The sequence below is a fragment of the Ambystoma mexicanum genome, chromosome 1q, assembly GCF_040938575.1.
Source record: "Ambystoma mexicanum isolate Mex_15411 chromosome 1q, UKY_AmexF1_1, whole genome shotgun sequence".
Classification (NCBI taxonomy): Eukaryota; Metazoa; Chordata; class Amphibia; order Caudata; family Ambystomatidae; genus Ambystoma; species Ambystoma mexicanum.
In genome coordinates, this window is record NC_090922.1 from 59848273 (window position 1) to 59869525 (window position 21253).

General features: G+C 46.2%; 1 protein-coding gene across 1 annotated transcript in view; it reads left to right on the forward strand.

Moving 5' to 3' along the window:
- PSMD7 (proteasome 26S subunit, non-ATPase 7) overlaps positions 1 to 18807 on the forward strand; it is a 62773-nt gene extending 43966 nt beyond the window's left edge. Inside the window, exons 6-7 of the mRNA XM_069635511.1 lie at positions 17653 to 17744; positions 17846 to 18807. Of these exons, the coding sequence (XP_069491612.1) occupies positions 17653 to 17744; positions 17846 to 18290 (537 nt within the window). The 3' untranslated portion in view covers positions 18291 to 18807. The remainder of the gene's footprint in view (positions 1 to 17652; positions 17745 to 17845) is intronic.
- Positions 18808 to 21253: the final 2446 nt, after the last annotated feature.

Below are 21253 nucleotides of genomic sequence, written 5' to 3' on the forward strand. Positions count from 1 at the left end.
AGCCCCCATGGCAGCGCGCATCCACTGGTCTTGTTGTTATGGACTTTTGTTTTTGTTAAACTAACCACTTTTTTATACTTTATATAGTTCGCCTTTGATAGGGGAGACGGGTGGATGGATGGATGGATGGATGGATGGATGGGCCAGTGGGCGTGTAGACAAGGCACAGGAAGACTGCTGAATGGAGACCCACTTGATTCATTTAAAAAATCGAAAAACAACCGTTAAAATATATGTGGTGGTTTATTTAGTTTCTTTTTTTGATGGCACAAAAATACAAAACTTTACACATTGTACAGGTCAGGTTGCAGCACACAGCGAGGGAAAATCCCCTGTACTGACCGCTGTCACTCGGGGAAAGTTTCTCTTATGGCACGAACGGCACAGGCGGGTATTACTCTTCCACCATGTAAAGGAACGATAGGCCACCAGCCGGTACCACCTGTGAAAAATGATACAAACTGTTTTTAAATGACAAAGATAAGTTGATTAAACGTTTGTTGTCAATGACAATTCTTGTAACTAATGGCATTCTGCTCGGATAAATCCTTTCTAGACACTGCACACTATTGAACGACTTTCATGCGTTACAATATGTAGATGTAATTTTGGATATAGGAGACGACCATGAAATAGTAGTGGCATCACAAGCAGATTATACTTGCTCGTTACTCGGATTACGAGGACGAACAGTTGCGTGAAGTTCGTGCATAAGCACCATCATTATCCTCAACACGGACCGTGTGAGGCAGGCTGCCCTGAAGTCTGGCAGCTCGGTGATGCATTGCGGTCGTGGCTTGCCTTACAAAATGTAGGCCACGCGTCCCGAGTTCTCACAGCAGCAGCAGTTCTCCTCCTCGGTTGGCATTAGCTCGCACCGATTGCATGTGCACCAGGTGGAAACACCGTCATGCGACTAGATCCAGTGTCTTCATCCGTTGATTTGTCCTGCCAACTGCCGTCCGAAGCCCCATCGTTTTCGCATGTTTCCCTTTCCAGTAGTTCCTCCTCGGTATACTCGGGCTCATACATGTAGGGCATTATTGTAGCCATTGTGTGGTAAACAATCTAAAATAGTTTATAGCAATGGTACAGGTGTTCACACGGGCTACAAGCGGCAAAGGTAGCTGACCAGAGCACAGAAACGAGTCACAGAATAAAGTAACACAGAGGCATGGAATCGAAAATCTGCTGCTGTGTGTTGTGAAACGGTCTGATTATACTAATTGAGGAAAGAGGCGTCTTGCCATTTCCATGGCGACACGTCATTAGCTGAAGCGCAGCGATTGCTGACACGAGACGTGCTTTGGCGTTGTGAAATGGGCAGTACGTGTCTGCTGATGACAGGCTCAGAGGCGGGGGATATGATTTAGTGCCACAAAAGCAGGTCAGCCAGTGCCATGGGGCAAGTGATAGGATTATCACAAAATGGCAGAGCCCTGGTGCCTGTTTTCGCGTGTGTTTAATGGACGAAAACGCAGGTAAGGTCCATAGGAAATTTTTCTAAAATCGAGCGACTTGGGCTTAAAAACACATGGCCGACCCATAGGGACAATAAAAAATTTTGACCAAACCATTCCTTTAATTCCCTCTTCTGGTGAGACTCCCAACTCTTTTTGCTGGGCTTATGGAACTTTTTCTAGCGTGAATGAGGGGAGCCTTTTTCTCTAATTCATTCATATTTGCTCTGACTTTTGGGAGCTCTGTTTTACTTCATTTTATGGAGTCTGCTTCCCCCATGTCTTTAAGACTTGAAACACTTGTGTATAGGCACGTTATAAATGCCATATCATAAGGCATCTGTGTTTTTAACTTTTGCAGCACACAGCACCCTATGTACAGTGATGCTGGGGATCCTTTGGGTTCTACTTTGATATTCTTTACCTTTCCCTAAGAACTACTGCTCTTGAGGAAAGAGGGATACTTTTTATCCTTCCTAAAACTTTACATTATGAGAGATTAGCACACACCACCTTCTGTGGAGTGCTATGGGAATACCTAGTGCCCCCCTTCTCTCTGCTCCTGTTTCGGTGACAACCCTACAGTTGAGGCTGGTGGCAGTGGATGTGTTCTACCAACTATTCTATTTTTTTTTTAAACCACAGGCTGTTTTCACAATCTTGCTTGTGCACAATAGGGTCACCTATGTTCTAACATGGCGGCTCCCTTCTTTTTTCACCATTTCTCATGTAGTTGTCCTTTATTAGCCTATCTGCCATTCTGGGGGGGGGGAGGTTGGGGGAGGGGAGTGTCTCTGTCTGTCGGTTAGGGAGAATTCCCTACCCTAGAGACCCCCAGCACTTTTGCTGGACTCTAGGACTTATTATTTTTTAACCTGGAGAGAGTGAGACCTTTTTCCCACTCATGTATTTTTCTGTGATTTTAAACCGTTTCCTTTGGTTTTTGGAGTCTGACAAACTCCATAGGCATCTTTTTTACATTGCTGCACACTGCACCTTCAGTGCAGTGGCACAGGGAAGTCTTTCAGATTTCCCAAAGGTTTAAATATCTTTTGGATAAGCAGTGAAGTGAAATTGACTTTACTTACATGTGTAACTTCTAGACCTAGCACACCCTATCTTACAATAGGGTGCTGGAGGGGTTACTTAGTACCCCCCTGGTCTAGTTTTTCATGTAACATTTTTGTTACCCTTTCCACAATTAATGGCTGGTGGCAGTGGTTTACATTTAACTACCTTTGTGTGTTTTTACCGTGGGCTGCGTTCGCAGCAGCAGTACATCACCCATGGGTGCCATTTTTGTCAAAAGTTGACAGAGGCAAGGAAGATCATTGCTATGACAATCTTGCCTAACAAAGCCAAAGAGTTGCTCCAGTGTGATCGGAGTGCGTTACAAGGGGTTTGGGTGTCCACCCATATCTCTGGCCCAGGCGTGTCGTTTAGGGTGTCCTTTGCAGGGTCCCTATAACTTATCTTGCTAAGCATTTTTATTATAGTGACTAAAGTAGGGATACTTTGTCTTTCCAGCTGCTACATAACACTTTTATTCCACTCCTACACTGACTTTTTACTGCGCACTATAAGCCTTAAAAAGTGTTATTAGAACGTATAACATTGATCAAGTGTGCATAATTATCCTTTTTCTTCCCACAGACTGTCTGCTGTGACTTTATGATCTGAATGCCGTTAGAATTTATCTGTAATCTATGCAAGTGCGCAGCTTTATTAGTAATACAGTAGAGCTGACAGTGACATTTTCTGTAACAAGTGTAACGTGTGTATATATATATTTTACTATAACTTTCAGTCTGCAAGTGTTTCTTCGGGCTGTTGTATTTACTGGGTTAAGTGTACTTACCTACAGCTCACATCCTCCTGCTAAAATGAGCCTGGCTTCTCTGCCATTCTACCAGATCCTTTGGGTCCGATCCTTAGGACTTATACTAAGGGTTGGATGACCTGTATGCCAAGGGATAATAGTCTTACCTCAAGTGGACTTTAGGAACACTTCCCTAACACCACTCCCATGGGGATATGCAAATAATTGTGAAACGCCTCATTCACACCAATACTAGCCTGCTGATTATCATTGCCTACAATTGTCCAGGTTAACGAACCAATTTCTGGGATGAACGCTGAATACAGAGTCCACCACAACTAACTGATCTAATAAATTCTGTTTGGGCCTTTGTATACCTGGATATATGATGAAGCTAACACCCCAGCCCCAAACCTGTTGGTTAACCTGCCTGAAAATCATTCACAGACCCATGCACTTCACTATCGCACACTAGACATTCTATCCTCGCTCAGTTATGACGTAACTGACATCTCAACTCCATCCACTCAAACCCCTTTTCTTGTAAGACCATCACTTTATCTGTGACACCTTGCGCATGGTACAGAAGGGCAGAAAAATGCCTACTTGCCAGTCACCACCAGACCCATATCACCATCTGTCCAGGGAAGAACATTTCTTGCAAGGCTTTTGCAGACCAGTTTGCCTTCAACCCCTTGGCATCACGTTTAGTAAAAGGACCCAAAAGCTTTGCCAACATCGTTCCATTAAACCATCTGTTTCAACTTGAAAATCTGAGACACCTGCAGCCCGAAAACCGTACAAATGCAAAGTATTAAATGTTTTACTAACTGCCTGCAATCATTTAACAAGAAAGTTACATACTGAAATGTTTCTCGTATAAAACAGAACCTGAACACAAGATAGTATCCAACATGAAAGGAATTGCAGACACACAAATCGGTCAACCTGGGTCTACTACACAGAATGAACGGAGAAGCCTTTACTAGGAAACTTCCCAACCAATCCAGAATACGTTAATCTAACCAACCTAAGATCTGGGCTTGTCACCTTCGTTGGAACAAAAGTGGAAGACTGCTTCAGTACAACTGCCTAGCCACCTCTGCTGAATTTTCTGATGCGTCCCGGGAAGTTATGCTTCAAACTATCAACAGGATAAACAAGAAATGCAAGCCTCACTGCGTTCTTCACACTTGATTAAGACCGCCTCACTGCCTGAGGACCCCCTTCACAGCCCTTTTCTTGAGGTTGCTCCCACTTGAATCTGCTACAATGACACCTCCAATACACTAACCTTTCCATCCTTACTACCATCCAACCTGCACTATTTGTCACAAAAACGATCCCAACGCCTGGCAAAAAACAATTGCAAAACTTCAGGGTGACTATCCTGTTTTCTATGGAAGTAGAACTGAGTCCCCCTTGCAGAGAAGGCATCCTGCATGATCTTGAATCCGGACCTACGGCAAAGGTCCTGTTGAACCTCTGCAGCATTTGATAAGGTGGATCACTCATTCCTGAACTTTCACCTAAGATCATGTTTGGCCATCAAAATATGGCGATGAAAAGGATTTCCTCCTTCCTAAAGGATTGTACGGCTAGAGTGGGATTGCACTATTTCACACTGCTTGGTGACCCTTCCAGTCGCCCTGTTTCACTGTCTAAGAGTTTCTGCATTGATTGATCATTATTTTAATCTCCTTTTTCCACTCTTATGCAGTTAACACCCAACTTGGTCTCCACCTTGCGGATGACTTATCTCACTGGTTTACCGCTATTGCTTCTCATCAGCAGTTCAAAATGGAATTGGTGGCCTCTGGCTCTAAATTAAACCCTCTGGGTGCTGCTCCGCTCCAGCCACTCCCTACCCCCTAAGTGCCCCCCCGCCCCCCCCCACCATTGCAAGTTCTGTAAGTCACAAACCTGCTACAAGCCATTTTTGATCAGCCCATTCCGACTCAAAACAAATCTCCAGCTGTGTCCAGCAGCTGCCACTAAAATCCTCCATATGTTGAAGAGAGTCCTTTTGGTCTGTGTGTGAACCATAAAGTACACATTATTCAGTCCCTAATAGCCTCACAACTAGACTGTTGTAGCACATGTGCACAGGGCTTTTGAAAAGGGAGGTCACCAAATAACAAACACACGACAGTACAAAAGAATGTTGGCCTTAAACAATTTGACCACATTACCAGCACCTTCTGGAACACCAATGGATTCCCATCCAATGTCGGGAGGGAGTTCAGGCTCTTCGTAATCACAAGAAAAAAACGAGCAGACTGGAACACTGCACAAAGTAAGTTAAAAAAAAATTATTTCGGGAGACCACTAGGGGGCGCAGACAGGGATGGCCACCGGATCCACAGCTCCAGACCCAACAGTGATCCAAGAGATGATTGAGCATTTCCCGATTCTTCACCGACATGAACACGACAGACTGTGTGGTTAAACGTGGAGGCAATCGATAATACATTGAGAAAAGATCCAAGGGCTGATTGGAAGGAGAACCTGCGGATGACAGTGCTTCCCTCCCAACCTAGCACGAAAAGAGGCCCGGCGTAGAGGAGCACTAACAGGCTAACAATGTGTAATGGCCGCGATCCGTTGAAATTAATAGTCGGAGAAACAGCTGGCACCCCAGATAGAAAGAAGCTGCCACAGGGCCCGAGGTGAGGTCCGTGACAGTGAGCCCCCCCGGCAGCGAAAGGGGGTGAGGTGCGGCAGAGGTAAGAGTTTGAAGACCGGGTCGGACCCTGTGAACGTTCTGCCTCACTGATCCCTTGGGCTGGTACCCTGCGGCCCTGGTGGACACATCCAGCAGCGGCTGTCGACATCAAGGGGGTTGTGGGGGTCTGATGGGAAGCCCGCCGCCCCATTCCGAGAGGAGGAAATTAACAGGACCTGAGAGAGCTGGGGAAGCCCCAGCAGCCCCCGTGGGCCCAGATCTTACGCCCTGTCACTGTAGCCGGCGGAGAGTGTGGGCACGAGACGGATGCAGGAGGGCCATCACCGGTCCGCCTCAACAACGAGGGGAAAGTAAGGAGCGCTCCGCCTCCATACACGAGAGTGGGAGAGAAGCTTGCACACAATACGCGCCGGGGACTCAGCACAGACTGCCCAATCACCCCACCAACGCGCCTGCTGCGGGCAGAGGATACCTGGACAGAAGGCCTCCAGGACCCAGCGAGGAACCGTAGTGTACAGAGGCCCCCCGCGGAGCCACAGCAGCATAAGAGAATGTAGAAAGCTTCCCCCCTCCCCCAGCCAACACCACACGCCCCCGCACATTAATTTTGGAACACCCCCTGAAGTGAGAGGAAGTGTAGCACGCTCGCCCTCTAGACCGAATCAGAGCCGATAAGTGAAGGTGCACCCCCAGCAAGGAGTAAGGAAAATATACCTTCCCCGGGGGCCTAGGGGTGGCCACTGACTCCCAAGAGCACTAATGGAGAGCAGAGCTGCCTGGCCGCTGCACCGTGCCCAACCCCAGGGGGGGAAAGCACAGACTTGGGCCTCAGCGAGTCGCCCCAAGGCATGGCACCATCGGCCCCTACCGTGGTAAGCAACCATTAAGGTGCAGGTCTGCAAAACAACATCCGCCCAAGGAAGGAGAACCAGCAGGTTTTGCAGAAGGGGAAACCAGGTGAGGCGCATGATCACATATAAAGGCAATCTATCCCCAAAAGCACGAACTAGCCTGTACCACCCTCTAAACCGGAGGAAACCAAGCATAGGGGACACCTGCTGAGTCCCGAAGACAACATAGCACACGCCAATCCCTGCAGGAAAAGGAACATAGGCACGCAATGTGTCATTTTAAAAGTTGACACTGCCAGATCCAAATGAAAAGAAACCTGGAACCTCAAAAGTCTCCACGGAAGCTCCCCCGCAACTGAGCCAAGAACCTTATGATTGAGCAGGGAAACATGAGGCTTACTGGTGCGAGAAGCCTAGACAGGCTACAATACAGAAGGACAGAAACTCCAGACATAGCCACCGCCAAAATGAACACGGCTGCCCCAAAAGATGATTTTGCAGGAATCATGGCAGAAATTCGAGCGCTGAGGTCTCACATACATAACTCCATTTCAGAAATCATTGGAAAAGTGGAATGCATTGAGAATAAGGTTGAGAATCTTGAGCACAACTAAGTTAATGCAGACCTAATGGAAATGAAGCTTAATGTCAGAATGACTGAAATAGAAATGAAAGAAGGTGACGTGGAAAATAGGAGAGGCGATCGAACCTGCGAATAATCGGCCTAAATGAAACAGAAGGGGAGACGCCAGCCATGGTCGAAAAGTTCAGGAAATAATAAATCGGCTATTTGCATTGGAAGGGGCAAAACAGTGCGCATCGAAAGGGCCCACAGCGGAGGTCTGGCGTTTGCAGGGGGCCCACGATCGATAGTGAAGTTCCTAAGCTACAAAGAAAAGACAGAAGTTCTCTGAAAAGCAAAACAGACACATGACATCCTGTTCCAAGACTCTAAACTGAAGGTATTTCAAGATTTATCAAACTTTACTCTGAGCAGAAGGACCGTGCAAGCCTCTCACCACGTGGCTAACGGAAAAAGCTGTGAGGATCAGGTGGGGATATCCCTTTGATCTCACTTTTGAGTTTAAAGGAGAGGAATATAGTGGTGACCCCCGAGGAGGCAAAACAGGTACAGAAACATCTAACCGACCAGGACAATGGAGCCTCTGCTGGGCCTTTACACGAAAACCCAAGAAGCAGATAGACCCAAACAATGGCGAAAACGTTCCAAAGCTGGCAGAAAATGTCAAACTAAGCCTAGAGCCCCCATGAAGACGCAGAAAAGAGATGGGGTGCCAAGGATCCCACACCCACATAATGACGGAAAGGGATTCGCTACCCGTGAGGGTTGGGTCACAAACGTGTAGTGGCCCTCAAACTATAAGATGGCGTCTCAGCCCATAGAACCTAGGTCATTTACAATGACTGCGGTTCCATTACTGGGTAATGTTTTGTTCACAGTTCAGTTAATTTGGTTAATATTTCAGGGAGTGGGGGGGCGGACAAGCACAGAAGACCTGGGGCGCAAAACAACAATCCAAACTCAATGACTGGGAAAGAGGGGTAAGAGCAGGGAGGGACCTTCTTTAATGATGGCAACACTTATCAAACCCAGACAAGAGATAGGAACCTTGAAAGTGTGTACGCTCAACGTGAAAGGGCTCAATTCGCCCATTAAAAGGTTACTAGTGATACGAGAATTCGAGAGCAGACCTGGACCTGCTCTTCATCCAAGAAACCAGGCTCAAAGCGGGAGAAGAAAGGCCACTGAAAGGGAGAGGAGTGGTGCAAACATACTGGGCCTCAACAGACCACAAGAGAGGGAGGTGCGGGGCCTGATACGTCACGAGAGGTTCAAGGTAGGAAACCTGGGGGTACAATCATTGATGGAAGGGAGACTCCTGATAGTACAGCGAAAATGGGGGAACTCGCCCATAACTCTAGCCAGGGGTGTATACACCAAACTGGGGCCAAGGAGAATTCAACGAAGCAGCCTTTGGAAGAAGGGCCCCATATTGATGGGGGAAGACTCTAACGCCTGGGCGGACCCCCGGATGGACCGGCAAGCCACACAGGGGATTACCAAAAGCCTCCCTAAGGAGGATTGGAGCAGATTTCAAAACTGCATCAGGGGAGCTGATTTGGTGGACGTCTGGAGGACAATCAACCTGAATAAAAAGGGATACTTTCAGATCGGTCGCCCACGGGACGTTCACCAGAATAGACCTGACGGTAACCAGGGAAACTAGCCCAACAATTAGGAGCCGTGAAATCTGCCCAATAGGATGGTTGGACCATGACCTGGTTACGGTAACACTAGAGATGGAAGGGCTCAGTCAGCAGGAAACCAAATGGAGGTTCAACGATTTCCTTTTAAAGGATAAGCTGGTCTCCCAGGAACTAGATAAGGCTATACAGGAGTATTTTCAGATTAACCATAATGGGGAGATCGTATCACAACAGTATTGGAAGCAGGAAAAGCTGTCTGGAGGGGGCACCTGATGAAACAAGGGGCCCTGTGAAAAAGAGAAGGGAAGCTGCAGGAGGAGAAACTGAGGAAAGACATTGCATACTTAGAAGAGAAACTACACGCTGTGAGCTCATACAGAAGGGACCGCCTGGAAATGCTAAAACAGAAAAGGGAAGAGTTGAAGGCACTAGGACAGGGCGATGTTATGAGAACTCGCACTCTTGAAGCAGAAGTTGTATGGAAAAAGGGGACCGGGCTGATAAAATGCTGGCGTAATAGACTGAGAGCCCAGAGAGATGGGTGGACAGGACTATAACGGAGGAGGGGGGCTGGATACACTCCCCAAAGGGACTAGCCAACCAATGTGCCGAATACTCCGCAAAACTATACACATCAGAGGGAGTTAGAGATGGGGGGAATCCATAAAAAAAGCCGGTTTAACCCACCAAACATGCACTGAGCAGGCCCTCCTTGAATCCCCAATAACTCCCGAAGAAGTAGCAGCGGCAATTAAACGCCTCTCCCTGCGGGGAGCCCGGGGTGAAGATGGCTGCAAGGTGGGCTTTTACAAGCACTTCATAAAGACTGTATCCCTGCAACTCGCTAGGCTGTTCAACCACATACAGGAGTCAGGCCAAGCCCCACCCTCATGTTTAGTCGCGCACATAGTGGTGATACCAAAAGCAGATGGAGGTCCCACCTCATGCAAATCCTATAGGCCAATCTCGCTGCTAAATACGGATGCCAAGGTCTATGCGAGAGTCCTGGACACGCACATCTGCACACTGGAGATAGAAACACCTACACAATAAACCTTGAAGTATCTGGAATCAGAATCACCAAAGACATATAGGACCTCTACAAGGCAAATCTGCCTCCACTGCTGCAGGAATTAACAAAGGATTTGGAGAGATGGGGCAAGCTCACAATATCTTGCCTAGGCCACCTTAACGCCATAAAAATTGTTATACTGCCAAAACTCCTGTATCAATATCACATGATCGCTATCCCTGCCTCCCATTTTACCGAGTTGAAAACCTTGTTCACGAGATTCCTGTGGCGGGGCAAGAAAACAACGCATTGCTTATGACATGCTAATCCAACCAAAGGAAAAAGGAGGAACAGGACTGCCTGACCCCTATGCTTATTACTGTGCTGCCCAGTACCATGCCCTCGTCCCGCACCTGAGCGATGTGCAGAAACAATGGGTGCCCATTGAGAAGTATCCACTTAGGCCGGTGTCTCTTGGTGAGTGGCTATGGGCCCCCAAAAAGTATTTTCCCAGTAGTGTATTGGAACACTTCGCATTGGGCCCGCTTTTGAGAAAGTGGTGGAACAAAAAAGAAATGGAAGGTCTTACAATCTGGCCCTCCCCATTGAGCTGTTTCTGGCCCCCACTTATTAGAGACAGAATCCAAGAACCAAATCGCTAGCAGGAATGGTATGAAGCAGCCTAGAAAGAGTGTGGCAAATCCCAAAGGGAGATGGGTGCATATCAATCCAGGACCTGGAAGCAGGGCTACAAATGAGATCCCGCAACGTGTTTAATTACCTGCAGCTAAAAGGGGTGCTCATGACACCTGCACAGAAGAATGAGCTCCAAAGAGACATCAGCAATTTTGAACGGATACTCTGCGCAGCCCACTCGTGTAAAGGCCTCACCTCCCGTCTATACAGATCCCTGATAATGGAATGGAAAAACAACCTGGAGAACCTCAAATAGATGGGAGAAAGATCTAGGCCACTTAATGTCAGACCAACTGTGGTCAAAAATGTGCGGAACAGTGCAAAAAAATATCTATCTCAGCGCAATATAAGTTACATGGACTAAAGCTATTTCACAGGTGGCAGTACGATCCCCTTCAGACTCTCAAATGTACTGGCATGAAGTACTGGCCTGGATAAGGAACATAGAAAGGATTGCCAGGGACAAAGATCCAAGGCTAGTGCTATTCGGACTTGAGAAACAAAGGCGCTGGGTAAAAGTCCCACACATGACTCCCTTCCTCCTGCTTGCTGCTTGGGTCTGTATCACCATAGGCTGGAAAGCCAGGAACCTTCTAACAGAAAGCATGGGCCCGAAAAGCCAGAGAACTCTACAAAATGGCAAACATTACAGGGGCCATTCATGAAATATCCCCTAGTAGGGAAATGGAATGGGCACCCTTCCTCGAAGCCTATAATGGACTGAATGAACAACCTGAACCCCAGGGGAGGGGGCGGGGGGGGGGGAAGGTAGGGAGGGTGGGAGTTAAATTAAGTTAAAAGTTGAATGGTAGTCAAGCTTGTATTTTTTCCGAGCCGATTGTTTACTGCCAAGGAGATGTGCGATTATATATGCTTTGAAAAGAATCAATAAAATTAATTTGGGATTTATTTTTTTTCTTCAGAAAAGAAAACTCTCCCAAGAATTTTGCTCAAGCTTTGCAAATAGTCTCGGCACAAACATACAAACAACAAATATTAGGGAAGGAATTCTGGAACTCGCTCCCGTTTGATTTAAGACTTGCTCCACTCGCCTGAAGCTCAGGAAAGTGTTAAAAACATCTGTACAAGAAGGCGTTCCTCAAGGAAGGGAATTGGACAAGTCAATTCTATTACCCAGTCTAGCTTCCGCACGGAACTCTCAGCATTTGTTTTTACCCTTTCACCTATTCATTCTAAAATGTTGTTCAGCGTAAGGCAGGAATGTGCTGTTCCAAGTGGTTGTATTGATTGTTCTCCCAAACCTGTGTTTTCCTCCTTTGAGATATCCACCTACTCCCCCCTCTGCGCTCTGAAGTGTCCCACATATGTGAACCTAATAAACACTGATTGGAAACAAGTAGACACTTGCAACCAGTGAATTTATGCTAAACCCCTTTCCATACATTTTAAGTGCTTTGCCTGCTTTTAAACCTTTCCCAGTCTCATCCAAACCCACTTCTGCCTACAACTATTTTGCACCATTTTAATCTGCCTTTCCTGTCTTCAACCTATCCATGCCCTACCCCCCCCTACATCCATTGTTTGGATTCTTCTATACCATACCCCCTTGATTCACAGATATCCTGCTGACCGTTTCTCCCTCTTATCTATTTACCTTTCATTCTTGTTTCCTCCCCTCAGACCCCCAAATCCCTTGTCATTATTTGCACATGATATGGCATTTGGAGCACGCCTATACACGGGTGTTTCAAGGCGCGACGAGGCAAGGGAGGCGGAACAGAGGGAGGACAGACAACGATCCTACTAGGCCAGATGACATTCAGATCGCGCAAGTGCATGTGAAGGGGAAGAGGAAAAGTGCGGGGGGAGTGCAGTACATGGGATGAATAAACACGTGAAGTAACATCCCGCAGATGGCAAGGGTAAGTGCAGACATCAGATGTCAAGTGCTGGTAGTGGGACTAGTAGGGATACAGAACAGTCCCCAAGTGCGGGGGTTACCAGGAAGGCAATGCAGGTGTGTAACTGGCGGGGGAGCGGACCTGGGCCAGAGATCAGACGGTGGCCAGGTAACCAGTGCAATGTCAGATTCAGCCAGGAAGTCAGCAGGGGAGAGGAGGAGAGAAAGCCGAAGCAAAGGGGAAGGTTTTGAGGTGCCTCTGGTACCAGAGCGGATTCTCTTCAAATCTCAATGTGGCTGAGGGAGGCCCCAGCAGAAGAAAGGGATCTACCACCAACTCGTTGCGTGGAGGAGTGACTGACCCTGAGGGAGTTGGAGGTGGATGAGCGAAGAGCTCCAGAAGGAAGATATTTAGGAAGAGAGAGTTGAAGGTATTGAGGCCCAAGGCCACAATGCAGAGGGTTTTGAACTTAATCCTAGCAGCCACTGGGAGCCAGTGCAGAGATTTCAGTCCTGGAGCAATATGATCCCTGTGCTTGAGGCCAAGGACAAGTCTTGCAGTCCTGTTTTGGATAAGTTGCAGAGGGCGGAAAGAAGAGGCAGGTAGATTTAGAAAGAGGCTGTTGCAGTAGTCCAGCCTAGAGAGAACCAGTGCTATGGAGACGGTGAGCTTCTGGGGGAAGGAGAGGAAAGGAAGAATACCTCTGAGGAGGTGCAGCTGGTAGTGTGACTTCTTAGAGACGTCAGATGTGAGGAGAGAAGAGTGTGGAGTCGAAGATGACCCCAAGGTTTTTAGCCTCGCAGGTAGGAGCAGGAAGAGGGCCAAGAGAGGCTGGCCAGAGTGACAGGAAAGGAGGGAGCGGATGTACGATGAGGAGAATCTGTCTTACTGGCATTAAGGCAGAGATCATTGCCGGCACACCCCTCCTGGCAGACAGTCAGAGATGAGAGAAGGAGAAGGTGGCTGAGGGTAGCCTGAAGATGAGCTGGGTGTCATCCGCATAGCACTGGAAGTTGGGGTAGAGTACGGCAATGCAGTGGGCAAGAAGTGCCAGGTATTGGTTGAACAGCCAGGGAGAGAGGTTAGACCCTTGGGGAACACCACAGGTAGACATAGAGGAGAGGAAGGAGCCAAGTTGAACCTTGGAGGGTCGATCAGAGAGGTAAGAAGTCAGCCACACCAGGGCCTGACCGGTGATACCCAGGCTATCACGGAGACGGTTGAGAAGGGTGACATGGTTGACCGTGCCAAAGGCAGAAGAGAGATCAAGTAAGATGAGGACACTGGGTGTTGGAGTCAAGGTTGGAGAACAGGTCTTCACAGATGTTCAGGAGAGCGGTTTCTGTGCTTCTGTCAGCTCTGAAGCCAGACTGATGATCATGGAGACAACCAACAGATTCAGTGTGAAGATTGAGCTGGGAGATGGCCAGCTTTTCCAAGAGTTTGCCCAGGAAAGGAGTGATGGGGATTGGGCGATAGGTGGCTGAGCAGGATGGGTCTATATACAAAAAAGCGTGCCACCATCTAGCAGCAGTGGTTTGACCCAGGAGTGACACACCAGGGGGGTCAAAAAGACATATGTGTTTACAACAAAGCAAGGTCCTGGTGTATCAAAGGTTGGCCCGTATGGGGTGTGAATAAATTAAAATTATTCATCCGGTCCCAAAACCTTTTTATCTAGTGTAATTCATAGATATTGCATGCAGTCAGAAATTAAAGTCATTCCTTCAAAATGAGACAAACATTATGGAAATTGCAAATTAAAAGCTTTATATCAAAGGAACAGAAAATGATATACAAAAGTAAGGTCTAACATGTAACAGCATGTAAAAACAATGGTTTAAATGGTACATACACAAATTGGGTGTAGAATCATTAAAAAATTGAGAATACGTAATGAAAAAAATTGAACATAAGTTCGTTAACAGTCACAGTTGGTTAACAAATGAACTCTTACATAAGTTCGTTAACAGTCACAGTTGGTTAACAAATGAACTCTTAACAAGTGAAAGTATAAAATTGAAGAAGATGAAATGAAAAAACTGTAATATTCATCGTACGTTGTAACCTTATTAAGGAAAACACGTGCCCCTTGTTGTGGGGCAATTGTGAAGAAACAAATAAATTAATTATTTTTCGTATCCCAAATTCGAAAATTATTATGTATTGGGATTGGGTCTGCCTACGCATCAGGGGGACAAAGTAAAGGAGACAATGCAAAAGAACTAATGGGTAAGGTGTCCTTGTCCTATGGTTGATTATTTCAGAAAGGAAGGGATCCTAAGTGTTGCACTGTAATATGATGAACCTTGTGTCCCCTCTGATTAGCACTGCGTTTCGGCGGTACAGACTCCAAAGAATAATGATCTTCGTATCTGAAAAGAGTACTCCGCCTTCATCAGGGCAATAAGTAGCAGGACCCTGTAATTGTGAAAAAAAGGGGGAGAACCAGTTAGGTGGAAAAAGAGAGATAAACTCTAATAGTGTTATGCAAAGTTCTGAGGATAGATGAAGGGTGACAATTATATATCAAAAATCGGCATGCAAACTAGAGTGTCATGCTAGGATATAGGCAGGTCAGAGGACGTAGGTCTTGTCTGCCTGGGGTCTCATATTACCAAGTCTACATGTTTGTGGGGGTGAGGAGCCTTCAGATCGTGCTGATAGTATACACCCTCCCCGGAAACATAAAAAGATAGTGGTATTGGGTCCCCTTCGGAAGCGCAAATACACGGGTCTCTGTCTGCCCTGTCAGTCCGGCGGTCCACACGTGGGGGGAAGAGAAGGAAGACAGAGAAACAAAAATAAACAGTTTGAAACTCACCACAAGAGGCTGCCATCGAGTGAGAGTGAAGCCAAGGTGGCTGTTTAGTATGATGCAGTATCTTCGTAGAGTCCGTGAAGATAGTTTATTTATTTTGAATCACGAGAAAAGGTGTTATTGGAGAAATTCGTGATGTTCGTAGGTTCTCGTCATCGGACCGGTGAACCGGCTGAGACCTAGAATGAAAGTATGCCTGGATTAAAAACCGGGGCCCGGGGGGTGTGGAAAAACGGGACAACCGGAAGGCATCAGATGTCATAAGTATTTTCCTACATATAGGAGCATAGAAAGTACATAACCGGTTATCTATGTAGGTATCTAGTCTGGCAAAAAGATTTTGTAAAGAACTGTGGCCATAGAGGAGTCATGTGGTAAAACCCACGTAGTTACCTTTATATGGTAAACAGGAAAGGTCAAATCCAGATGGCATTCATGCAGAGTGAGGGCGAGCGAAGTCGTCCCTGAATGTCTGTCCTCGCTGACATCGGCAACATGAATGCGGGCTGAAGCTATAAAGTAGAGGCAAGTAATTGGTTGTCAAGGCAACCGAAACGAGCGTCAAGCCTCGACGTAGAGGGAAAAGTTCCCACAGGAAGTAGGATGTCCAATGGAAAACGCCGATCACAGTGAGTGACGGCTATGTTGGCCAATGGTATGGTCAGAGGCCGGGGAGTGTCAAAAGGTGGAGCCACAGTGGGTTGTCAAATATGCTGTTGTTGCCAAGAAACGAGTGATTGTAAGTGTGTTCCAGTTGTCTGCAGTCCCCGCGGGTGCCCAGAAATGATTCTGTCCCGTGTTCGAGGACCAAAAATGGGGCCGGCTGTTGGACGCGTGAGTGTTCATAGGTAACACCGTGTGTCCCTGTGAGTACATGGAAAATGGATGTCTGTGCCTGTAAGCCCGATTTCTGGGAAAACAAGGGAAAATGTGGGAGTGAGGGGTGGTGGGACGGAAAGAAAGGGGAGTGCAACCAGTGCATCTCGGAAAGTGATGTGAAGGTGAAGCAGAGTTATAGTGTGGCCCACGGAGTGTGGTAGTAGGAAGAAGGAATAGAGGGGGGAAGGAGGGGTTGGTTTGTTATATTTAGAATGGAGATTGTTCATTCAATCCGTGTTCCAAAGAATCCAATCTATAGATCCATCTTTTTTCGAGTTCCAACAGTCTGGTCTGTATGTTCTGACCTGTATTGATCCGGTCCAAAACCCACCAAAAGATATCATCAGGTGTGTGGTGGTTGGCCAGAAAGTGAGAGACTAATGGGGAAGTAGTATTCTTACATCGGATTCTCGATCGATGTTCAGAGATGCGGGTACCCACGCTACGTGTGGTTTGTCCCACATATCGAAGCCCACAAGGGCATTCGATGCAATAAATGGCTTGATTAGTCTTGCAGTTAGTCAGATTATTCAAGACCCATTGTTTGGTGCCTATCTTGAATGTTTGTAATTTTCTAGTGAATTTACATACTGTGCATGACCCACATGGGTAGTGTCCGGTCACTTTGCGTAAATTCCACAGACCTGTACGTGGTGTGGTTTTGGTAAATGATGAATGGACCACATATTCCCTGATATTTTTCGCTCTTTTGAAGGCGAATCTCGGTATGGGTTCCTCAGCTAGTTGTAGTCTCACAATGGGCCAATATTTCCTAATGACTTTCTTGAGGTCAAAAGTGTTTGGCCCGTAAGTGAGCAGGATGGGTCGGCAGAGGGTTTCTTGAGAAGAGTGTGCATGAGGGAGTGCTTCAAAGGGGAAGGGAAGACTCCAGTGGCGAAGGAGTGGATGCAGAAGTCTGCCAGAGCAGGAGCCAGGGAGTCAGTCTGGTCCTTAATGGTTTTGAGGAACTGGGATGAACCTGTTTTGACGAGACTTTCATAGATCAGACTTGTCTAGAAACCTTGTCTGGTGAGAACAGGGGAAAGGCAGAGAAGGTGGGAGGAGAGGTGGCCGAAGAAGGGCCAGAGGAAGAGCAGGGAGTAGAGGGAGGAGAGCGAGGACAGGATGTCCTGAGTTTTGGAGATACATTTAGGCTTTCCAAATGTTAATGCTCTTGTGTACTTCTCAAAGGACATGCTTGGACAACTATTTTATGGTGTCTTTGATAGTTGGTGTTCATTCTTGCAACTGTTTCAGCTTTTGCATACAATTACACCGATTGTGTTCATACTGAATGTGCCTTGTATCATTTATTTTATGTATATTTCCCTTTCTAGGATGGCACTCCCACATCCAAGACGTTTGAACATGTTACGAGTGACATTGGAGCTGAGGAAGCTGAGGAAGTTGGAGTTGAACACTTGTTGAGGTAAACCCATTTGTCTTTTCATATTTACTCCACCTTGCTTCGTTCTGCATGTTTTTGTAGCATTTGACATTATTACATGTTTGCTTCTCTACTGTTTGCAGAGATATTAAAGACACCACAGTAGGAACCCTGTCTCAACGGATCACGAACCAGGTACATGGCCTGAAGGGGCTGAACTCGAAGTTGCTAGACATCAGGAGTTATCTAGAGAAAGTGGCAATGGGCAAGCTACCCATCAACCATCAGATTATATACCAACTTCAGGATGTCTTCAACTTGTTACCCGATGTCAACTTGCAGGAGTTTGTCAAGGCCTTCTACCTTAAGACCAATGACCAGATGGTGGTAGTATACCTTGCATCACTTATTCGCTCTGTTGTTGCTCTCCACAATCTGATCAACAACAAAATTGCCAACCGTGATGCAGAGAAGAAAGAGGGCCAGGAGAAGGAGGACAGCAAAAAAGAAAGGAAGGACGAAAAGGAAAAAGAGAAGGAGAAAGAGAAAATTGATGCCAAGAAAGACGAGAAGAAAGAGAAAAAATGAACAATGTAGATTTTTTTATTTGTAAATTAAAAATCTTATGAACAAAATTGCTGCTAAAGGGTTATTTTCGGTTTGTTTTTAAAATATTACCAGTTGCCGAGATAAAAATCTACGATTTTACTTGAGGGATGGATTGATCAACAGATCAGTGTTCTGCATCTAGTTTGTGGCATTTAATTCTGTTACCATGTAACCGACCGTATGAATTTGATGGTGTTACATCGGGAGTTAGTCCAACTATTATTAGTTGAGCTATGTGTGACTAAAATATCTGGCTATTGGCAAAAAAAATGTATCTAGACTTTACAGGGCATCGATGGTCCCCCACAAGCGCAGCGCTATCAGTAGCTCCTTAAGAGCTGACCCAGTTGTCATAAGTTTGGAACACTCTGCAGGGCATTGACTGACGTTGCCTTTATGGGTCTTGTGTGTGCTCTGTGGGGGAGGGAACAGTTCCTTCTGCGAAGTGCAGACCCTTTGCCCACCTCTGGAAGAGCATTAAAGGATTTGGTTTATACATTTGTCCTGTTTTTGATTACTAGCATTTGAGGAAGCGTTCATCTGTGGCAAATGTTACCATTAGGATGTTATCATGACACTACAACTTTAGACATGGTTTCGAAGGGAGAGGAGAGACTGAGGGGTGTGGTCTTGTCAACGCATCAAAAAGAGAATTTTAGTTTTTTTGGTTTCACCTGCTCTGGGCAGTACTGGGGCAGAAATATTTTATACATTAACTAAAACGCACTTGTTGGTACAGTGAAATTGGCACTCTTTAATGCATTCGTTGCAATTTCTTTAATTTCCAAAGACTGGACATTCTAAATAACCACCCAGTTAGTGCACGTTTTCTTTACAACTGGTTTATTTTCAACAGTTAATACAATTGCAGGTTTGTGATCTGCATCCATTGCAGGTTTGCGATCTGCATCCTTAATGACACTCTTAGCAGGTGGATTGTGTATCATTTGGTAGCTCTTGTCACATGCATCAATCTAGTTACCTCTCTGGTCTCAGTGTCAACACCTACTCATCTCATTCCCTGACATAGGTAGACTTCTCAGGCCTGCAAACCTTTGCTATTTAACGCTTGTTTGAATACTTTGGAGATGGTATGAATTTGTCTTCTAAGAGGGAATGCTGGAACAGGGACATCAGTGCTCATGGTGAACGCTTTTGTTGATTTTGGAGTATCTAAAACGGTAGCCGGATTCCTTGCTCTTTCTGCAATGGCAATTTTTTCTGGTCATATTGGGATTTTGTAACATGCTAATGCCGCAAATGGACTACGTGAGGGGAACTTTGGAGAGATGGGCTATAGGTATGTCGGAGCAGAAAATGCCTAGGCAGGATCATTCAAGCAGGCAAGACCCATATACCATCATTAACCCTCCCCTGCCCTTTTCAATGTCTGGTGCTTGAACGTGGAAATGGCAAGACTTCAAGCCCACTACAGGTTGGAAGTTTCTTTTTTCTTTTGTGCAAGATTAAGTGAGCTTGATTTCAAGGTACCACGTTTATTACACCTTTGCAAGAGCATATTGCTCATGAAACATGCATAATGAAACTAATGTTTGTAATTCTTTAAGGGCAGTTAACACTCCTACTCCCTACCTCCAGTATGTCGATTTCAATAGAGGGGTATTAATACTTAGTTGCTATGGCTTCAAATGGAACGCAGTTGAGGTAGTTTTGTGAAGTGAAAAACTGCTTCCTGTCAGCCGACTTGAGACACTAAATTGGACCCCGACACTGGGTAAGAAAGCATAACTGGTCAACCTAGCAAGACTGTATTAGCCAACTTGATCAAATATAATCATCGATTGGATGGTACATTTGACCGAATCTGGCCAGTACCATACGATCGATCGATTATAAAACATACCAGACATGTGTCCCCCACGCCCCATGTTTTGTATTTTTGGGTGGAGGGCTTTGGGTGTGTCCCCTGCTTTCTCAACACGTGAGGCGGGGGGGGCGACAAAGAAGGGGACCCTGCCGTGTCAGATCCGACCCGCGTTAGAAGGACGGATCTGATGGCGCAGATGATGTGGAGGCGAGCAAACGGGTAAGTATGGGACGGTGGATGGGGGCTGCCACATTTCGGCTTCATATTTATTGGGCTTGTTTGCTCACCTGATAATTGTTTTAATGCGGGCAGATTTATTGTGTACAGTTCTCCGTGAACAATTGTCAGACGAACAAACAACCCCAATCCAGCAAGACGTCCCATTTAGTCAGTAAGTATATTTTGAATAGAGAACAACAGTGGCAAATGCTTGAAACAGCACCCAGAACTAAAGTGGGAGTCTACTTTGGCCATGAAGAAAGGGCGATCTTCCGCTTTAGCTTCAATGGGTCTCACGAAATCCACAAGCATAGTGGAGTACTTTTTAGGGGGTGGGGGTCGAGTACCATTTTCATGATGCTCAACTCTGGTCGAGTGTCCCTTCATAGATGTCTTCAAGCGATAATTGTGCTATGTATGGCTGCTTTATAGATGACAACAGTGCAGCAGTTTAATCCAAATTACCTGGAGGTCAATCCGTGGCAGTCTGCAATTCATGCCTGTTGATGAAGACAGTCCATGGGTGGGCTCTGGAGCAGTGGTGAAGTGCACTTGTACTGGGGAACCAAGCAGTCTGCTTGGGGGTTGACCTGCTACTGCTTTCTCTAAGAAGTGATCACAGAAGAGCACGTGCTTAAACCTGTAAGAAGTCATCACAAAAAACAGGTAGCCATGTGGCCTAGAATTGGTGTGGTACAACGAAGGGCTTAAATCGGTTGGTATGTCAAAATACTTCACATCAGACCCTGCCCCACCACCAGTGTCCAAACTGCAACTCGTTTGATGATTATTTTGTTTGCGTGATGCAGACCTGCACTGGATTAATTTGATTTTTAAATGTCTTGTTAAAGCATTGATAGTTGGTCATAAAAAAATCTCTATGGATTTTAATTTA